A 16,071-nucleotide genomic window follows, 5' to 3' on the forward strand; every position below is an offset into this window, starting at 1 on the left:
TTCTGTGGCTGCTGCTTGTTGTTATTTTCCGTTTGTCACTTTGTGCGGGATTTCTCCTTTTGACCAGTTTTCTTTCCCGGCTTTCCCTAGCTTTTTAGGCTTTCCTCCGTTTTTTTTCCGGAGTTTGTTGGCTTTTATATCCTTTTCAGGCCGCGACTTCCACTTTGATAGAACGAGCGCCGAGTTTTATTTTGTTCTCCCCTTCTTTGTTCCCCCTGATTTTTTGGGAAAAAAGGGGTTTGGTGGTAGTACACACTCGTAGTGAGTTTTTATGCCCTGTGTCCTTTGTAGTAGTAGTACTCGTGGTCCGAAGTCAGTCACCAGCTCATACGCAACATGCCCAGTTACAAAAAGTCGCTGTGGAAATGCAAAGAAATGGAACGAACGAAGTATAAAAGAAATGGTAACGAAATATTGAAGGAAAATGGGGCACAAAGGATTCGAATGTTCTGAAAAAACACAACACAATTTTCTTAGGCAAATATTTCTTATTTTTCGATTGCCACACACCATGAAATTCCGGTATGTTGGAAAAACTTGCATCAACGGTTGATGAACCTTTGGTTTCTATAACGTTCGCTGATTCAGTTTAAACGCTACCGTCTCGAGAAATGATCAGCCGACTTTATTGTTGTTTCTAGAGATTTAGTATTTGCATGTAGACAGAACAATCTAGACTATGTAGTCAGCTGGAATTTTGTTAGCCAATATTTTGTTTAGTCTCAAGCTATGTACGTTTGGGTAAACAATTCTCGGAATAGAAAAATCTGAAACACTGGGCCAGACAACATGCATCAAGTATCTCAAACGGGGACTCCACTTCTCGCTTTCGTTCTCATCCTGCTCCTCAAGTTGCCGTCCCCGATCGCCAGTCTGGATGACGCCTTTCACGACCAGTTGGTGACGTATCTGAATCCTGACGAACCGCACATTCAGGATGGCCAGACGCTGCTCAAGATGCTGTACATCCAAAACCGGGTGCAGGTCTACTGTCAGCGTCCCACAGCCCTGACCTTGTGGAACGTGTTCCAGAGCAACCGCTTGCGCCTGCATATCGCCGCTGGCGGAGATTACAGTCAATATAAGGGGGCCACCGTGCGGGAAATCTACGAGGCACATCGCCAGCGGAATGAGTGCTACGAAGGAAAGCCTCTGTGGATTTTGGGAGAGGAGCAACGGATTATCTCGCTGCCCACCCACAGCCACGCCTGTTACGGCATCTTCACGGACCAACCGTTCGCCCTCACGCTGGAAATCGTCAGCTGCGACCTTGAGCGGGTCGCGCAGTTCACCTTCGGCCTCGTGCTGTGGCTAAGCTGTCCGCACCTGGCGGATTCGCTGATCTGCTTCTACTGCTCGGCTGCCGCCTTGGGCGCCCATCTAGCGGGCGTAATCGTGGTCTCCGCCGCCCTAATGACATCTGGCGGCGAGCGACCGCTGCGACTGAGGCCGCTCAAGGGAAGTTTTAAGCAGGTGCTCGAGGAGCGGCCTATTGTGATGGCCTTGGCGTTGCTGGGTGGTGCATGGTCGCTCCAGTCCACATGCCAGAAGTTCTGCTTTCTGTGGCGGCGTTCTATCCTGCGGCGCCTGCACCGTCGCCTGTTGAGGATCACCGCCTACTGGCTGATCCTTACTGCCTCCGATCACAGAGGCTTTGGATGGACCATCGTTTGGCTGCTGCTCCCCTGGCCGGAACTTTGGCGGCTGGTGCGCTGGCTGAGGTCCCAATACGTGCGCCACAGGCGTCGGTTTGTGCCCCCGAAGGCTCGGGTCCTGCTCAGCGAGGATGAGTTTCAAGCACAGTCGGCATATGAAACTCATCGAGCTGTGGGGGACTTTCGCGACATTTTGCGTCAGGATCCGCCCACTTGGCAGCAAGTTTCACAGCTGCAGCAGCCGCAAAATTTCGCCAGGTTTCTGAGTGGTGGCAGTCACTTGGGGATCACTCGCTCTTCTCATAACTCCTTTCCATCACAAAAAAATATCATTTTGAACACAACTAGCTCTGGTCCTGACTCAATTTCATCCCAAAGCTCGAAGCGAGAGCACTGTGAGTGTTGCTCCGTATTAGATACTCTCAGTCGACCCTCCACGTGGAACTGCCGTAACAGACGCCTTCGTTTGACGCCTAACAAAAGAGAGGAGGATATCGGTTGGCATTCACCATGCCCAGAATCTTGTTGCTCCTCCACAAGTTCGGTAACCACCTTGTACCGCAACGATCGTTACACATAAAATTGTAAAAATCCATTTTAACGCAATCATGAGGGAACAGGGCAAAGAACAAATCGAAAAGTAAAGATTGAGGTGGAGCAATCGGATCGAAAGCCAAGGGAAGCCAAGATAAGCTGACCTATTCAAGTTAAGGTGGTCGGTGGATACCGACGATTGTCAGTGGCAAGGCAAGTAACAAGTTTTACAAAATAATGATGCTACAAAAACGCTTATGAACGGGAATCACCAACAGACTGGAACACAAAAAAAAATCGTTTATGAAGTTACTTAGTATGTTTATAATTTTAAAATTCTGAATTATATGCTTAATCCGTTCTTATAAACACGCCAACAGACCAAATTAGGCAATACAAAATAATGTAAATTAATGATTTTTACCTTTTAAAATTAAATATACACTTGGAAAATGGTGGGTCTTTTTAGCTTATCTACATGTTTATTTCTGTAACTTCCTTGTACCTTACCTAGTTAAAAAAACATGGTACCTAATCCAGCACTGCTCATAATCTAGATTACACCCATCTAACAATTAGATACTTGGACGGTTCGCTATTGGGAGACTCATTTCTGACTCATAGACTGAAACATTGCCCAATATTGTAAAAGGCCTTTTTCTTGAAGGTGAATTGAGTTTCACAAAGAAAAAAATCTGAACTTAGGAAAAATTAGAAAAAACGACAAAAATTATGGTTTTCTACCATGTATTGATGCTAACTCAACATATATATTTTTTTTACGATTTCAAATAAACATTTTTAATTTTACAAAATCAAAGTATCATATTATATATGTAGCTGCCATTGCCACAAATAAAAATTTATTTACAAATCGGCCTAACTTTAAAAATAGGTCGTTTTATAGAATTATACATTTTTTAATGTCAATACATCAACATCTATTTCTGATAGTTAATACTTGCTAAACTTAAGTTTAAGTCTCCACAGCACACACCCAGGCAGATGCATCCGTACTGCTTTTAACTTAATTGTCCTGATTAGCATGCGTCCGTGTCTGTTATCCTCGTTGAAATTTTTCTGTGCTTTTGACATTCGTTGGCGCATAGAGTTACAAAATAAGAGACTGGCTAGCATGTGCTAGGGCGAAAGGGATTGGACGGTGAAGATTGGGGCACAAATGTGCCTATTACCTCCTCCCTGGCAGTTTACCATTAGCCACAGGAGCGGAGGAGGCTGTAGTTGCAGCTGCAGCAACTGGAACAACAACAAAGTTTAGTCAAACATCAGAAATATTCGTTCGCTTTGGCTATTGAACGCAGGCCAAAGCGCAGTGCAAAACGAAGTGAAACCACCCTCCACCGCATGCAAGGACCAAGGACCTGCTCCTCGGCCCGGGCATCGTCAAATGCAAATGGGTAAAAAGCGCTTTGACGACCATGTGGGTGGAGGAGGTCGTGGTAGTGCTGCAGGGGAGGAACGATGGGTGGGCAGAGGGCCGGGTGGACAGTTGGCCGGGGCAGGCGCAAAACGCATTTCAAATCGAAAAGTGGAACTTCACTCATTTAACGGAGGGAAACGGCGGCAGGTGACTATCCAGGGTTGCCTCTCCACATAAGCCTAATCACAGGGTATCACAGGGGTAATTCCAATCTGGGGAGCAATGGAAATGCTCTCACTTCTTTATTTCTTAACTGCTCTATATGTAGTTAATTTCTGCAGAACTTGGGGATTATGAATCTTATGAAAACTGCTTTGGGATCGGTAAAGCTGCTAAATTCGAGGAAATAAAATAAAAAGTAATAGTGCTTTAAAAAAAAAAATTTTTTAAGTCAAATTTTATGTTTTTGAAATTTTTAACGATTCCATGTTTTTAATACTAAAGGTGGGCAAACAATTAACCTATTCAAATTTCAAAAATTCGAGTTTTAGTCGACCCAGCTTCTTTGATCTGTTAAAATTTGTGTAAATAAAACGTTTAGCCTTAATATTGTAACTATTTAAATTAGACCATTTATGTTACAAAATAATACCTTAATTACATAATTTCAAATAGTGGTAGCTTAAGGTAATACCATAGAAAATATGGCAGGATGGAATCTATTTTAAAATGGAATACAATTTTATTATCTTGTATAATTTTGCTTTTTTGGTCTCTTTAACTTTAATTGCCTAAATTTTTTATTTTCCCCGACATTTCTTTTAAATCAGAAGACATTAAATTAGTTTATTATACAAATTAACAAAGAATTTTTTAGCAGATTGTCAATTTTGCAGCTTCTGGTGCCATTCTTCATTAAAAATTCGGTTATCCAAGTAATTTTCTGCAACAATATTAGGATGTCGAGCACATTTTGTGCTCCTCATTTTAGTTCGCCTTACTTAGTGAAAGGAAATCTGACTTAAAAATCTTAGTTGGCTTGTCTGTCGATATTGAAAAACAACCAATGGCCAAATTTTTTTTCCAAACTCTCGAAGCTTGGAATCAGCATATTTTTCGTAACTTCCCGGTTTTGGTGGTTGATTCCGGCTCGGGAAAGTGCAACCAAAGACGAGGTGGGGGTTGTGTTGGATTTTTGGGTGGTTTATGTTTGGCTTTAGTTGGGTGGTGAGGCGCGGATCGACTCGGGATGGTCGGTAAAAAGTGCATTTTCAGTTCTGGTGTCCCGTTCTGGGATTATGGGGTTGTGCACAATGACGTCAAAAGATCAGTGACGGGGTGGAATATAATGTAACAGGGAAACCAGAAATGTTTCTTTCTTTTCGATAAATTAGGGTTCGTTGGTGGGATATTCGAGTATGAATTGGGGTTTGGTTTTAAGTTATGGATTTAAATGAAGAAACATATGAGATTAATTTGTAACAAACACTAAAAGTGTTCAGCTTTTGTTGTATTACATTTTATATAATCCAAATTACATATTTTTAAAACTAAGCAGTTTAGTACAAGTAAAAGTATATTCTGTTAGGCATTGGCGTAATACGGAAAATGTAACTGCAATAATTTTGACTTCGGATTCTAAAAAAACTCATCGCAACTCATTTGGTATTTTTTTGGTTATTTTTCGTTTGAATAAAGATATTGAGTAAAATTCGTTTTGTAATTGAAATATATTTTAAGCCGGTTAAAATGTAATTGGTGTAGACATAGGGAACTAAGATGCACACGTTATTTTCAAAGTTATTTGCCCACGAACTAACTACAGTTTTCAGTACTGAATCAATATTTATCAAAGGCATTAAAACATTTTGTTGTGTGCAGCCTTTTAGTGGGAAAAAATAGGCAAACGATAAGCCTTGCGAATTTCCAAAATTCTATTTCAGACGATCCAGCTTCTTTGAGCAGTCCACACAGTACAAATTTAGTCGCAGGTCCGATTTCTACATGCAGAGACATTTTTTCTTCAATGAAAATTTCCCTACAACTTACTATACATTTTTTAAATTTTATTTTAAATAGTAATGGGATTTGGCCTTGCATGATAACGGATATTTTTAAACGATTTACACGCACATGTACATAGATGCAATACATATAATCCAGGTTGTAATCCCCTATGTTTTGATTACTATTATTTAAAATAATGGATTTGTAATCTATTTTGTAATAGCAATTTTCGAAGCTGGTAAGGCGGTAAACTACACAGAAAATAAACTTATACTTGAGATGCGCTAATTTATCCTTGTTTTTGAAAAGTTTTTTCTATCCCAAATTGGAGCTGCAACTGACCTGCACCATTGTGATGTCCTTGTGTGGGTGTCCCGTTAATGAGTCCTAATCCAGCGGCTTTTCAAACGCCGGTTGCTGGGAGGCTGGGCAGCGGTCAAAGCAGAGGGAACCGTTAGAGAGGGACGGCAGTAAAACAAAACGAAATGCGGCTACAACTGAAAGACGCGAGAAAGCGGCGCACGTGGTAAATTCACTTTTGTTTTAGTTGGGCTTCTTTTGAACTGCCTGCCGAATTCATTGAATTCAGGGGAACACACACTCACTCGCAACTTCGTATGGTGGGGGGAGTGCCGGAAAAGAGCGGGACAAGCAAACGAAAGACACGCGGTTTCAATTATTTGCCGTTAGCGCTAAATTAAATCTGGTCCATTTGATTTATCACTGTTTTTATTGCATTGTGCGAGTTTCAGTTGTCTGCGCTGTTTACGCTTTGCCTCGCATTGAGTTTAGTATTTGTTTTGATTTTCCGTGCGGCAGAAGAACTTCACGCGTTCTGAGTCAGTTTATTCCTATTTTCCGAACGCGTTCTAAAGTCAGCTGCGTGTAGATTGACCGTTAACGGACCATTAAAATATACCATCGGTCGCTGATAAAAAACCTAAAGTTAATCCAAAATATACTAAATGAAAAACGCACCTCAGACCCAAACCATTGATGACAATGTTGATAGAGAGTTAGCTGTTGCTCAAACCTATGTGAAGCTGTGACCGAAAATAAAAAACATTTTTTAAATTACCGGTTCAAGGCGAATCTTTAACAAACATTGATTCAGTTTTTTTTTCAAAAAGTTGAATTTCTTTATTAATATAACACTTGGTTTAAATTAATTTAAATCATTTATAGTTTCATTATTTAAGCATTGGAAGCTGTAAATTATTTCATCAAATTAGCATTTTGGCGCTTATTTTTCTCTCATTCAACTATTTTAAATGGCATTTCCTTGCTTAAACTAAATGTAGCATTTTTAAATGTAATAGCTTAATGTAACATTTTCGTACATTTATTTTCAAAGGTTTTTAAGAGCAGAGCATTCAAATATAAATGATTGATATATTTTAGGAGACATTTATATTGATACATTTTGTTTAATGCAGTCCTTGAAAATTATGTCACCGTATTATGAATTATTTACAGATACCGATTATATATGTGTTTGTATATACAAACCACCGATTAGAATTTTGTTTTTTTTTTAAATTCTACGATATTATTTTGAGACATTCTACTACTTCTCCCATAAAGTTAACTGTCCACTAGCTGTTTTAAAAGAAATTCAAAATGGTGGAAACAGCCATATTTTGCCCGCCATTTTGAAATTCGCTTAAAACAGCATAATCGTCTAAAAAAGTTCTCCTAACTCCACTTAACTCTTCTTTTTTCTTTACTAGATTCCTATCATAAACCTAAACAAAAACAAGAAAGGAAAGCTAACTTCGGGCGGAGCCGAAGTTGATATACCCTTGCAGAATATTCATTTTAACTTCCTAACTTTACAAACACAAAAGTTATGGCATTCCAATCGTTCAGTTATATAGCAGCAATAAGATGTAGTCGGCCGATCCTTATGAAATTTGGTAGGTCGGATTGATTGGCCAAAAATAAAACCCATTGCGTCCTGATTTGATATAAGCATGTACGTCTGTCTGTTTCCACGCGAACTAGTATCTCAGTTTTAAGGATATCTAATTGAAACTTTCTTTCCTTTGCACGCAGTATATAAGTCGGAACGGCCGGGATCGACCGATTATATCCTATAGCCGCCAAATAACTGATTGATCGGGAATGCCATAACTTTGGTGTTTGTAAAGTTAGAAAGTTGGAATTTTCTATGGGTTTTATTTTTGGCCAATCAATCCGACCTACCAAATTTCATAAGGATCGGCCGACTATATCTTATTGCTGCTATATAACTGAACGATTGGAAGTGTCATAACTTTGGTGTTTTTAAAGTTGGAAGTTGGGACTTTTTATGAGTATTAAGAATGCATCATATGAATAATTTTGGAGAATATAATTTACAGAATATTCTGCAATGGTATATCAACCAAAAATAAAACTCATAGAAAATCCCAACTTCCTAACTTTAAAAACACTAACGTTATGGATTTTCCGATCGTTCAGTTATATGGCAGCTATATGATATAGTCGCCCGATCCGGCTCGTTCCGACTTATATACTACCTGCAATAGAAAGACAACTTTTGGGAAAGTTTCAAGCAGATAGCTTTAAAACTGAGGGACTAGTTTGCGTAGAAACGGACAGACGGTCATGGCTATATCGACTCTCCTAGCTGATCAATAATATATATACTTTATAGGGTCGGAAATGTCTCCTTCACTGCGTTGCAAACTTTTGACTGAAATTATAATACCCTCTGCAAGGGTATAAAAACACTGTTTTGCATGTAAGTCCTTGGAAGTTATGTCACCGTATTAAGAAATAGGTTTGTATGTATATATAATGGGTGGTTTCATTCAAATTTTTGACTAGTTTATTTATTATATAGTTTAGGTTTCGTGGACCAATATTTGCCAAAATATGAACAATGAATGTTCTAGTGTGCTGAGGAAACCCCGTCGATGACGTCCTACTGAGCACTATCAAGGGACACACCTTAACGAAGGCATTAAAAACTTCTTAATCATTTTTTGGTACCCAGAGTCTACTCATTTTCGTAAATATTAACTTAGAGTATTCCAGTTTGAGAGCGTTCGAGCAGATGGTTCAGTGCCACTGGTTGCCAGTTGCTGAAGCTTCCATCGCTGAGCATGCAGACGTGGCGATCGATGTAGCAAAAGAGCTTCCCCACGCGATAGATCTGTGAATCAGAGAACAAGTTACGATTAGAATGTGAAGGCATACTTTTTCAAAAACTCATTTCCGTTCACCTGTTTTCCCATCTCCCGCCTTCCGGGAATGGGAGCGAAGATGATGCCCAAGTCCGCGCATTGCTGCGACACAAGCTCTTTGAACTCCAGCTGGGCGGGCGGATGAATTAGATCCAACATCATCACAGGAGCCGGAGGAACTGGGGGCGGGGGTGTGGGCGAGACGGTGGGCTGCAGCAGCGCGTCGCTGGCTCGATGCATCATTTCCAGGGCTCTGCGCAGATGCTCCTTGACGCTCGGCTCGCGGAGGAGCGACTCGCTCAACATGCTCTTCCAGCCCGTGTACCATCGCGATATCTCCGCGTAGTCGGGAGACTGATTTAACCAGACCACGAGCACCTGCATCCAGCGCGGGAAGAAGTGCCGGTCCAACAGCTGAGCCATGTACATGGGCTCGATGAGCTCGTGCCACTCCCACACTTGGTGCCACAGCTCCAGGTCCTGATGCAGTGGATTGATGACGAACTCACCCAGAGTCGCCTGCAGTTTCGGCACGATGTGGCGCTGCAAGAACTCCTGCATCTCCTCCTCGGGGAAGGCCTGCTGCCACGGAGTGAGCATGGCCCTGGCGGAGCGATCCTGCGGCGACCAGGCGCGCAGCGCCACGCCCAGTTTGCAGCGGATCTGTGGATAGACGGCCTCCTCCAGCTTGCTGCCCAGAATCGCGTGCCACGGGAGCACCCAGCTGTCGATGGGTACGGTGTCCGTGAGGGGATCCCACTCCTGGACACCGGCCACCAGCCGAGGCAAGACCAACTGCTCCAGCACAGAGTCCAGAACCCAACTGGGCAGCAAGGGCGCCCAGGCGTCCAGAAGCGCAGCCATGGGCGGATGCTCCTTGGGCTGCCAGGCTGCGGCGCTGGCCCGAAACGAGGGCATCACCCCGGCCCAAATAAGCGAGGAGTACGGATCGAAGACGTTGCGGGGCTGCTGCTCCGCCGGCTCTCCTTGTTGCAGCATCGCGCGCCACTTCTTGACCAGCTGCAATGGCTCCGTTGGCTGCTCCAGTGGTTTCCATTGGACTAGTTCCCTCTTCAAGAGCGGTGCTATTACGCCCGCTGCCAGATCCGCCAGGCCGAACTCCTGGAACTCGGCAGTGTAGTCCTCCAGTAGCTCCCGAAAGAGTCGTTCCGCCTGAGGCAAGGCCAGATCCGGATTCTCGCTCAACCGCTCCACTCGGTCCAGAGACTCCTCCAGCGTGCGGATGTGGTTTCGTTCCAGCTGCACGATTTCCTCCAGCTTGCGGTGCTCGCTCTCGAGGGCTGCCTGCTGGCTGGAGCATTCTCGCTCCTGGTTGTCGATGGCGATGATCTGCTGCTCGCACTGGCTCACCAAGAGCTGAAGGTTGTGCGTCAATTCGGGCATTGCAAACGCGCAGATGGGGACGACTCCCTTTTCCGTCGGTTCGGTGTCGTAGAGCGTCTCCTCCGGCGTGATTTTGGCTTGGCCCAAGGCGTGATAGCCGCTCAGCACTCGCCGCTCAGGACCCGTCATGTCGATCACCGGCACATTGCCCAGTTTCTTGCTCAGCTTCTCCGAAAGTAGATGGCTCGACGTGTGGCCCTTGGCGATCACCTCCTCCACGGACTTGTAGTAGTAGCGCTTGCCCTGTCGCTCCTGCGAATCGGTTCCAGCAGCTGCTCCCTTGCGCCACTTGTTCAACTGGTCCTTGAACTCCTTTGCCTCGCGCACATCCTCGTCCACTTTGATGCTCTTGGTGGCCTTTCCGCCGATGCTGGCGGCCGTTTCGGGTCCGTAGGCTCCGATGGCCCCTCTGCCCTTGCGCACATGAGCCTGCACTGGCTGCGAGATGCCCTGCAGGTCCTTGCCCAGACCCTTGCCGGGCTCATAGCCCATCTGGAGGAGCAGCTTGGCCCCAATGCCGCGCGTATGCTGCTCCCAGGCGCCCACGTTGCGCTCGCTGGCGATGTGCGAGCGGTGCTGAAAGGTGGCACTGGCCGGTTTCCGACTCAGCGAGGGTCTCTCCTCCTCCGTGGAGCTGTTGGAGCCGTCCGGGTCACTCTGGCCGAAGGCCGCACGTCCGCTGGCCGTGGAGTCGTCGCTCCTGTCTCCTTGATCCTCTGGGCCCTCCCGCCGGGGTTCTTCGCCGTCTTCCGCCTTCAGGGCCTTCTTCTTCTTTTTGCCTGATTGCTGAATGCCGCCGGCCACAAAGTTCACGGGCATGGTGTAGTCCTTGGGCTTCCCGGCGGACCGCCCCCTCCGGCCGCCACCGCCCTCACCGCCGCTCTCCTCCTCGCTGTCATCGGCCCAAATACCTGGGGAAAGCGGTTTATTTACTAAATGAATCTGGCCAGAACCGTGGCACTGCGCTGCTCACCGTAAATCTGTTGGTGCCTGCTCTGGCGTCCACGTGGCCGGTTCATATTGAACTCATTGTCCAGGTCGTAGTCCGTTATCTCGAAGCGCTCGTACTCGTTGTCCGACATTGTTCTAGCACGGAAGTATGCAGCTTGTTTTCAAAATTCTGTAAACAAAACACCCGATTGGTAATAGGGATGGGACTTGTGGTAGAGATGGGCCCGCATCCTTGCCCACATCAAAGTGATGGCATCATCGATGGTTTTCCATCTCTAACGAGTTTAAACCACTGAGAAATTTATTTAGGCGATACACTGCTTACTGGAAAAGTGAACTGCTTAGTTAGTGTGGGGCGACACACTGCTTATATGATTTTGAAAGCGTGGGTTCATTTTTAAATTTTTTATAATTTGTTATATTTTGCATCTTTATTTTGCGTTGAAACTATCACCTGAAAAGTGAAAACGAAAACCAAAATGGGTAAAAAAATATATTGTATTTTCACTTGATTCACTCGAAGGTTAAGTACAATATTAAATCCATTTCTAATTTGGTAAGGAAAGTTTGCCTAAAATTTTTTTCATTTTGAGTAAATATTTATGTCAAAAGTTGAGACATTCCGAAGACTTTGCGGTCCCAAACTTAAAAAACAATTGTTACGCTCCTTTTGAATAAAACAATAAAAATATGATAAAACAAGTTTGGAATTTAATATTTTGTTTCGCCTATTTATAAAGTATATATATTCTTGATCAGGGTCACTAGCCGAGTCGATATAGCCATGTCCGTCTGTCTGTCCGTATGAACGCTGAGATCTCGGAAACTATAAAAGCTAGAAGATTGTCATTTTGCATGCAGATTCTAGGAGTTCCTACGCAGCGCAAGTTTGTTTCAAAAGGTGCCACGCCCCCTTTAACGCCCACAATCGCTTATATACGATTTTAAAAACTTAAATATTTTGGAAAAGTAAAAATGCAGTTTTATTGTGTTTATCAATACCTATCGAAATGTAGAAGAATTTTTTAAAATCGGACCATTCATTAAAAATTTATGAGTGATCAAAGTTTCTATCTCCATCTCCCTCGCACTCCCTTTACCTGAGTAACGGGTATCTGATAGTCGGGGCACCCGACTATAGCGTTCTCTCTTGTTTCTTTTACAAAATTGCCGCATAATATTATTAGGGTTGATGAAAATCACTCACTATTTTTATACCCGTTACTCGTAGAGTAAAAGGGTATATTGTATTCGTGCAAAAGTATGTAACAGCTAGAAGGAAGCGTTTCCGACCCTATAAAGTATATATATTCTTGATCAGGGTCACTAGCCGAGTCGATATAGCCATGTCCGTCTGTCCGTCTGTCTGTCCGTATGAACGCTGAGATCTCGGAAACTATAAAAGCTAGAAGATTGTCATTTTGCATGCAGATTCTAGGAGTTCCTACGCAGCGCAAGTTTGTTTCAAAAAGGTGCCACGCCCCCTTTAACGCCCACAATCGCTTATATACGATTTTAAAAATTTAAATATTTCGGAAAAGTAAAAATGCAGTTTTATTGTGTTTATATATACCTATCGAAATGTAGAAGAAATTTTTCAAATCGGACCATTCGTTAAAAAGTTATGCGTGATCAAAGTTTCTATCTCCATCTCCCTCGCACTCCCTTTACTTGAGTAACGGGTATCTGATAGTCGGGGCACCCGACTATAGCGTTCTCTCTTGTTTTCAGCAGTATCCGTCGAAGAAAGCGCTTTGATCGAGGAACCTGAAATTGCTGCTAGAAAAAGACTATATATTTTTTTTTTTTGGGCACACTTCTTTTTTTTATATTTTTTTTCTTATATGGGGTAGGGTGGCGAATAAACTTTTCTTTAACTTGGGATTTTTTCATTTCCCTTTTCTTCTCACAAACACATTAGACACAATTTCGAATACACTTTAAAAACATTTTAAATAATTTACTTATAATTAGGTTAAAAACCATATATATTTTTTTGTTGGCCGATAATTCCGACATTTTTCTTTTATTTTTGTTTTTTGCTCCTTTCTTTTTTTGTAGTTTTTTTTCTCACTTGGTGGGGTTAAATTTTTCTTCCTTTTCCACTTTCCTCTTCTCTTCTTGTTTCTCACTCTTTTCTTCATAACGCTGCATTTTTTTCTGGGTTATGTGCTCTTCTAGGCAGTGGTTTTTTATGTAAAAAAATGATATTGGTCAACAGTTATTAGACTTTGCACATCATTTCAACAAATTTTTTGCTGCGCTTTTCTCCCCGTCGATCCTCGGTGATCGCTTTCCGCGACGTCCGCGTAGACACTGGTGCCTTGTCCGTAAAATCACTCCAATGAGAGTTTTTTTAGGTCCGCTCGGCTGCTGGAGATCTACGTGTTCCGATTGTCCGAATATCGTAACCGACTTTTTGCTTACCGAGCCCCTACAAACCACATAACACACTGCTGATCGAAAACCCTTATTTTTTTTGTCTGCAACTTACCCTAATTTCTAGGACTCGGCTGCCTCTTTCTCCATCAAAGTGATGGCATCATCGATGGTTTTCCATCTCTAACGAGTTTAAACCACTGAGAAATTTATTTAGGCGATACACTGCTTACTGGAAAAGTGAACTGCTTAGTTAGTGTGGGGCGACACACTGCTTATATGATTTTGAAAGCGTGGGTTCATTTTTAAATTTTTTATAATTTGTTATATTTTGCATCTTTATTTTGCGTTGAAACTATCACCTGAAAAGTGAAAACGAAAACCAAAATGGGTAAAAAAATATATTGTATTTTCACTTGATTCACTCGAAGGTTAAGTACAATATTAAATCCATTTCTAATTTGGTAAGGAAAGTTTGCCTAAAATTTTTTCATTTTGAGTAAATATTTATGTCAAAAGTTGAGACATTCCGAAGACTTTGCGGTCCCAAACTTAAAAAACAATTGTTACGCTCCTTTTGAATAAAACAATAAAAATATGATAAAACAAGTTTGGAATTTAATATTTTGTTTCGCCTATTTATAAAGTATATATATTCTTGATCAGGGTCACTAGCCGAGTCGATATAGCCATGTCCGTCTGTCTGTCCGTATGAACGCTGAGATCTCGGAAACTATAAAAGCTAGAAGATTGTCATTTTGCATGCAGATTCTAGGAGTTCCTACGCAGCGCAAGTTTGTTTCAAAAAGGTGCCACGCCCCCTTTAACGCCCACAATCGCTTATATACGATTTTAAAAACTTAAATATTTTGGAAAAGTAAAAATGCAGTTTTATTGTGTTTATCAATACCTATCGAAATGTAGAAGAATTTTTTAAAATCGGACCATTCATTAAAAATTTATGAGTGATCAAAGTTTCTATCTCCATCTCCCTCGCACTCCCTTTACCTGAGTAACGGGTATCTGATAGTCGGGGCACCCGACTATAGCGTTCTCTCTTGTTTCTTTTACAAAATTGCCGCATAATATTATTAGGGTTGATGAAAATCACTCACTATTTTTATACCCGTTACTCGTAGAGTAAAAGGGTATATTGTATTCGTGCAAAAGTATGTAACAGCTAGAAGGAAGCGTTTCCGACCCTATAAAGTATATATATTCTTGATCAGGGTCACTAGCCGAGTCGATATAGCCATGTCCGTCTGTCCGTCTGTCTGTCCGTATGAACGCTGAGATCTCGGAAACTATAAAAGCTAGAAGATTGTCATTTTGCATGCAGATTCTAGGAGTTCCTACGCAGCGCAAGTTTGTTTCAAAAAGGTGCCACGCCCCCTTTAACGCCCACAATCGCTTATATACGATTTTAAAAATTTAAATATTTCGGAAAAGTAAAAATGCAGTTTTATTGTGTTTATATATACCTATCGAAATGTAGAAGAAATTTTTCAAATCGGACCATTCGTTAAAAAGTTATGCGTGATCAAAGTTTCTATCTCCATCTCCCTCGCACTCCCTTTACTTGAGTAACGGGTATCTGATAGTCGGGGCACCCGACTATAGCGTTCTCTCTTGTTTTCAGCAGTATCCGTCGAAGAAAGCGCTTTGATCGAGGAACCTGAAATTGCTGCTAGAAAAAGACTATATATTTTTTTTTTGGGCACACTTCTTTTTTTTATATTTTTTTTCTTATATGGGGTAGGGTGGCGAATAAACTTTTCTTTAACTTGGGATTTTTTCATTTCCCTTTTCTTCTCATACAGAGGTCCCGCAGAAGTTTTAGATGCTCACAAACACTTTAGACACAATTTCGAATACACTTTAACAACATTTTAAATAATTTACTTATAATTAGGTTAAAAACCATATATATTTTTTTGTTGGCCGATAATTCCGACATTTTTCTTTTATTTTTGTTTTTTGCTCCTTTCTTTTTTTGTAGTTTTTTTTCTCACTTGGTGGGGTTAAATTTTTCTTCCTTTTCCACTTTCCTCTTCTCTTCTTGTTTCTCACTCTTTTCTTCATAACGCTGCATTTTTTTCTGGGTTATGTGCTCTTCTAGGCAGTGGTTTTTTATGTAAAAAAATGATATTGGTCAACAGTTATTAGACTTTGCACATCATTTCAACAAATTTTTTGCTGCGCTTTTCTCCCCGTCGATCCTCGGTGATCGCTTTCCGCGACGTCCGCGTAGACACTGGTGCCTTGTCCGTAAAATCACTCCAATGAGAGTTTTTTTAGGTCCGCTCGGCTGCTGGAGATCTACGTGTTCCGATTGTCCGAATATCGTAACCGACTTTTTGCTTACCGAGCCCCTACAAACCACATAACACACTGCTGATCGAAAACCCTTATTTTTCTTTTTGTCTGCAACTTACCCTAATTTCTAGGACTCGGCTGCCTCTTTCTCCATCAAAGTGATGGCATCATCGATGGTTTTCCATCTCTAACGAGTTTAAACCACTGAGAAATTTATTTAGGCGATACACTGCTTACTGGAAAAGTGAACTGC

General features: G+C 42.1%; 3 protein-coding genes across 3 annotated transcripts in view; 1 reads left to right on the top strand and 2 right to left on the bottom strand.

Moving 5' to 3' along the window:
* Positions 1-6,471, bottom strand: part of LOC108049449 (neuroguidin) — a 50,959-nt gene extending 44,488 nt beyond the window's left edge. The window contains exons 1-2 of the mRNA XM_044460336.1: positions 6,183-6,471; positions 5,920-6,074 (exon numbers count right to left, since the gene is read on the bottom strand). Coding sequence (XP_044316271.1) covers positions 5,920-5,928 — 9 coding nt within the window. The 5' untranslated portion in view covers positions 5,929-6,074; positions 6,183-6,471. The remainder of the gene's footprint in view (positions 1-5,919; positions 6,075-6,182) is intronic.
* Positions 742-2,592, top strand: LOC108044256. The gene has a single exon (XM_017123192.2). It carries the CDS (start codon positions 790-792, stop codon positions 2,233-2,235), a length of 1,446 nt encoding a protein of 481 aa, XP_016978681.2. The 5' UTR covers positions 742-789; the 3' UTR covers positions 2,236-2,592.
* Positions 6,472-8,392: 1,921 nt separating the features above from the next.
* LOC108045705 (septin-interacting protein 1) lies at positions 8,393-11,594 on the bottom strand. The gene is made up of 3 exons (XM_044460195.1): positions 11,146-11,594; positions 8,808-11,083; positions 8,393-8,737 (listed from the first exon to the last, which is right to left on the bottom strand). Exons 1-3 carry the CDS (start codon positions 11,252-11,254, stop codon positions 8,606-8,608), a joined length of 2,517 nt encoding a protein of 838 aa, XP_044316130.1. The 5' UTR covers positions 11,255-11,594; the 3' UTR covers positions 8,393-8,605.
* Between the last annotated feature and the right edge of the window lie 4,477 nt (positions 11,595-16,071).

Source organism: Drosophila rhopaloa, unplaced genomic scaffold, assembly GCF_018152115.1.
Source record: "Drosophila rhopaloa isolate 14029-0021.01 unplaced genomic scaffold, ASM1815211v1 contig_2, whole genome shotgun sequence".
Lineage (NCBI taxonomy): Eukaryota > Metazoa > Arthropoda > Insecta > Diptera > Drosophilidae > Drosophila > Drosophila rhopaloa.

Bases quoted from the DNA above. Each gene is read 5' to 3' on its own strand.
- LOC108044256 (XM_017123192.2), top strand. From the start codon at position 790: ATGCATCAAGTATCTCAAACGGGGACTCCACTTCTCGCTTTCGTTCTC.
- LOC108045705 (XM_044460195.1), bottom strand. From the start codon at position 11,254: ATGTCGGACAACGAGTACGAGCGCTTCGAGATAACGGACTACGACCTG. The intron at 11,084-11,145 runs GTGAGCAGCGCA...CGCTTTCCCCAG, and splicing joins CAGGCACCAACAGATTTACG to GTATTTGGGCCGATGACAGC. The intron at 8,738-8,807 runs GTGAACGGAAAT...TCTGATTCACAG, and splicing joins GGCGGGAGATGGGAAAACAG to ATCTATCGCGTGGGGAAGCT.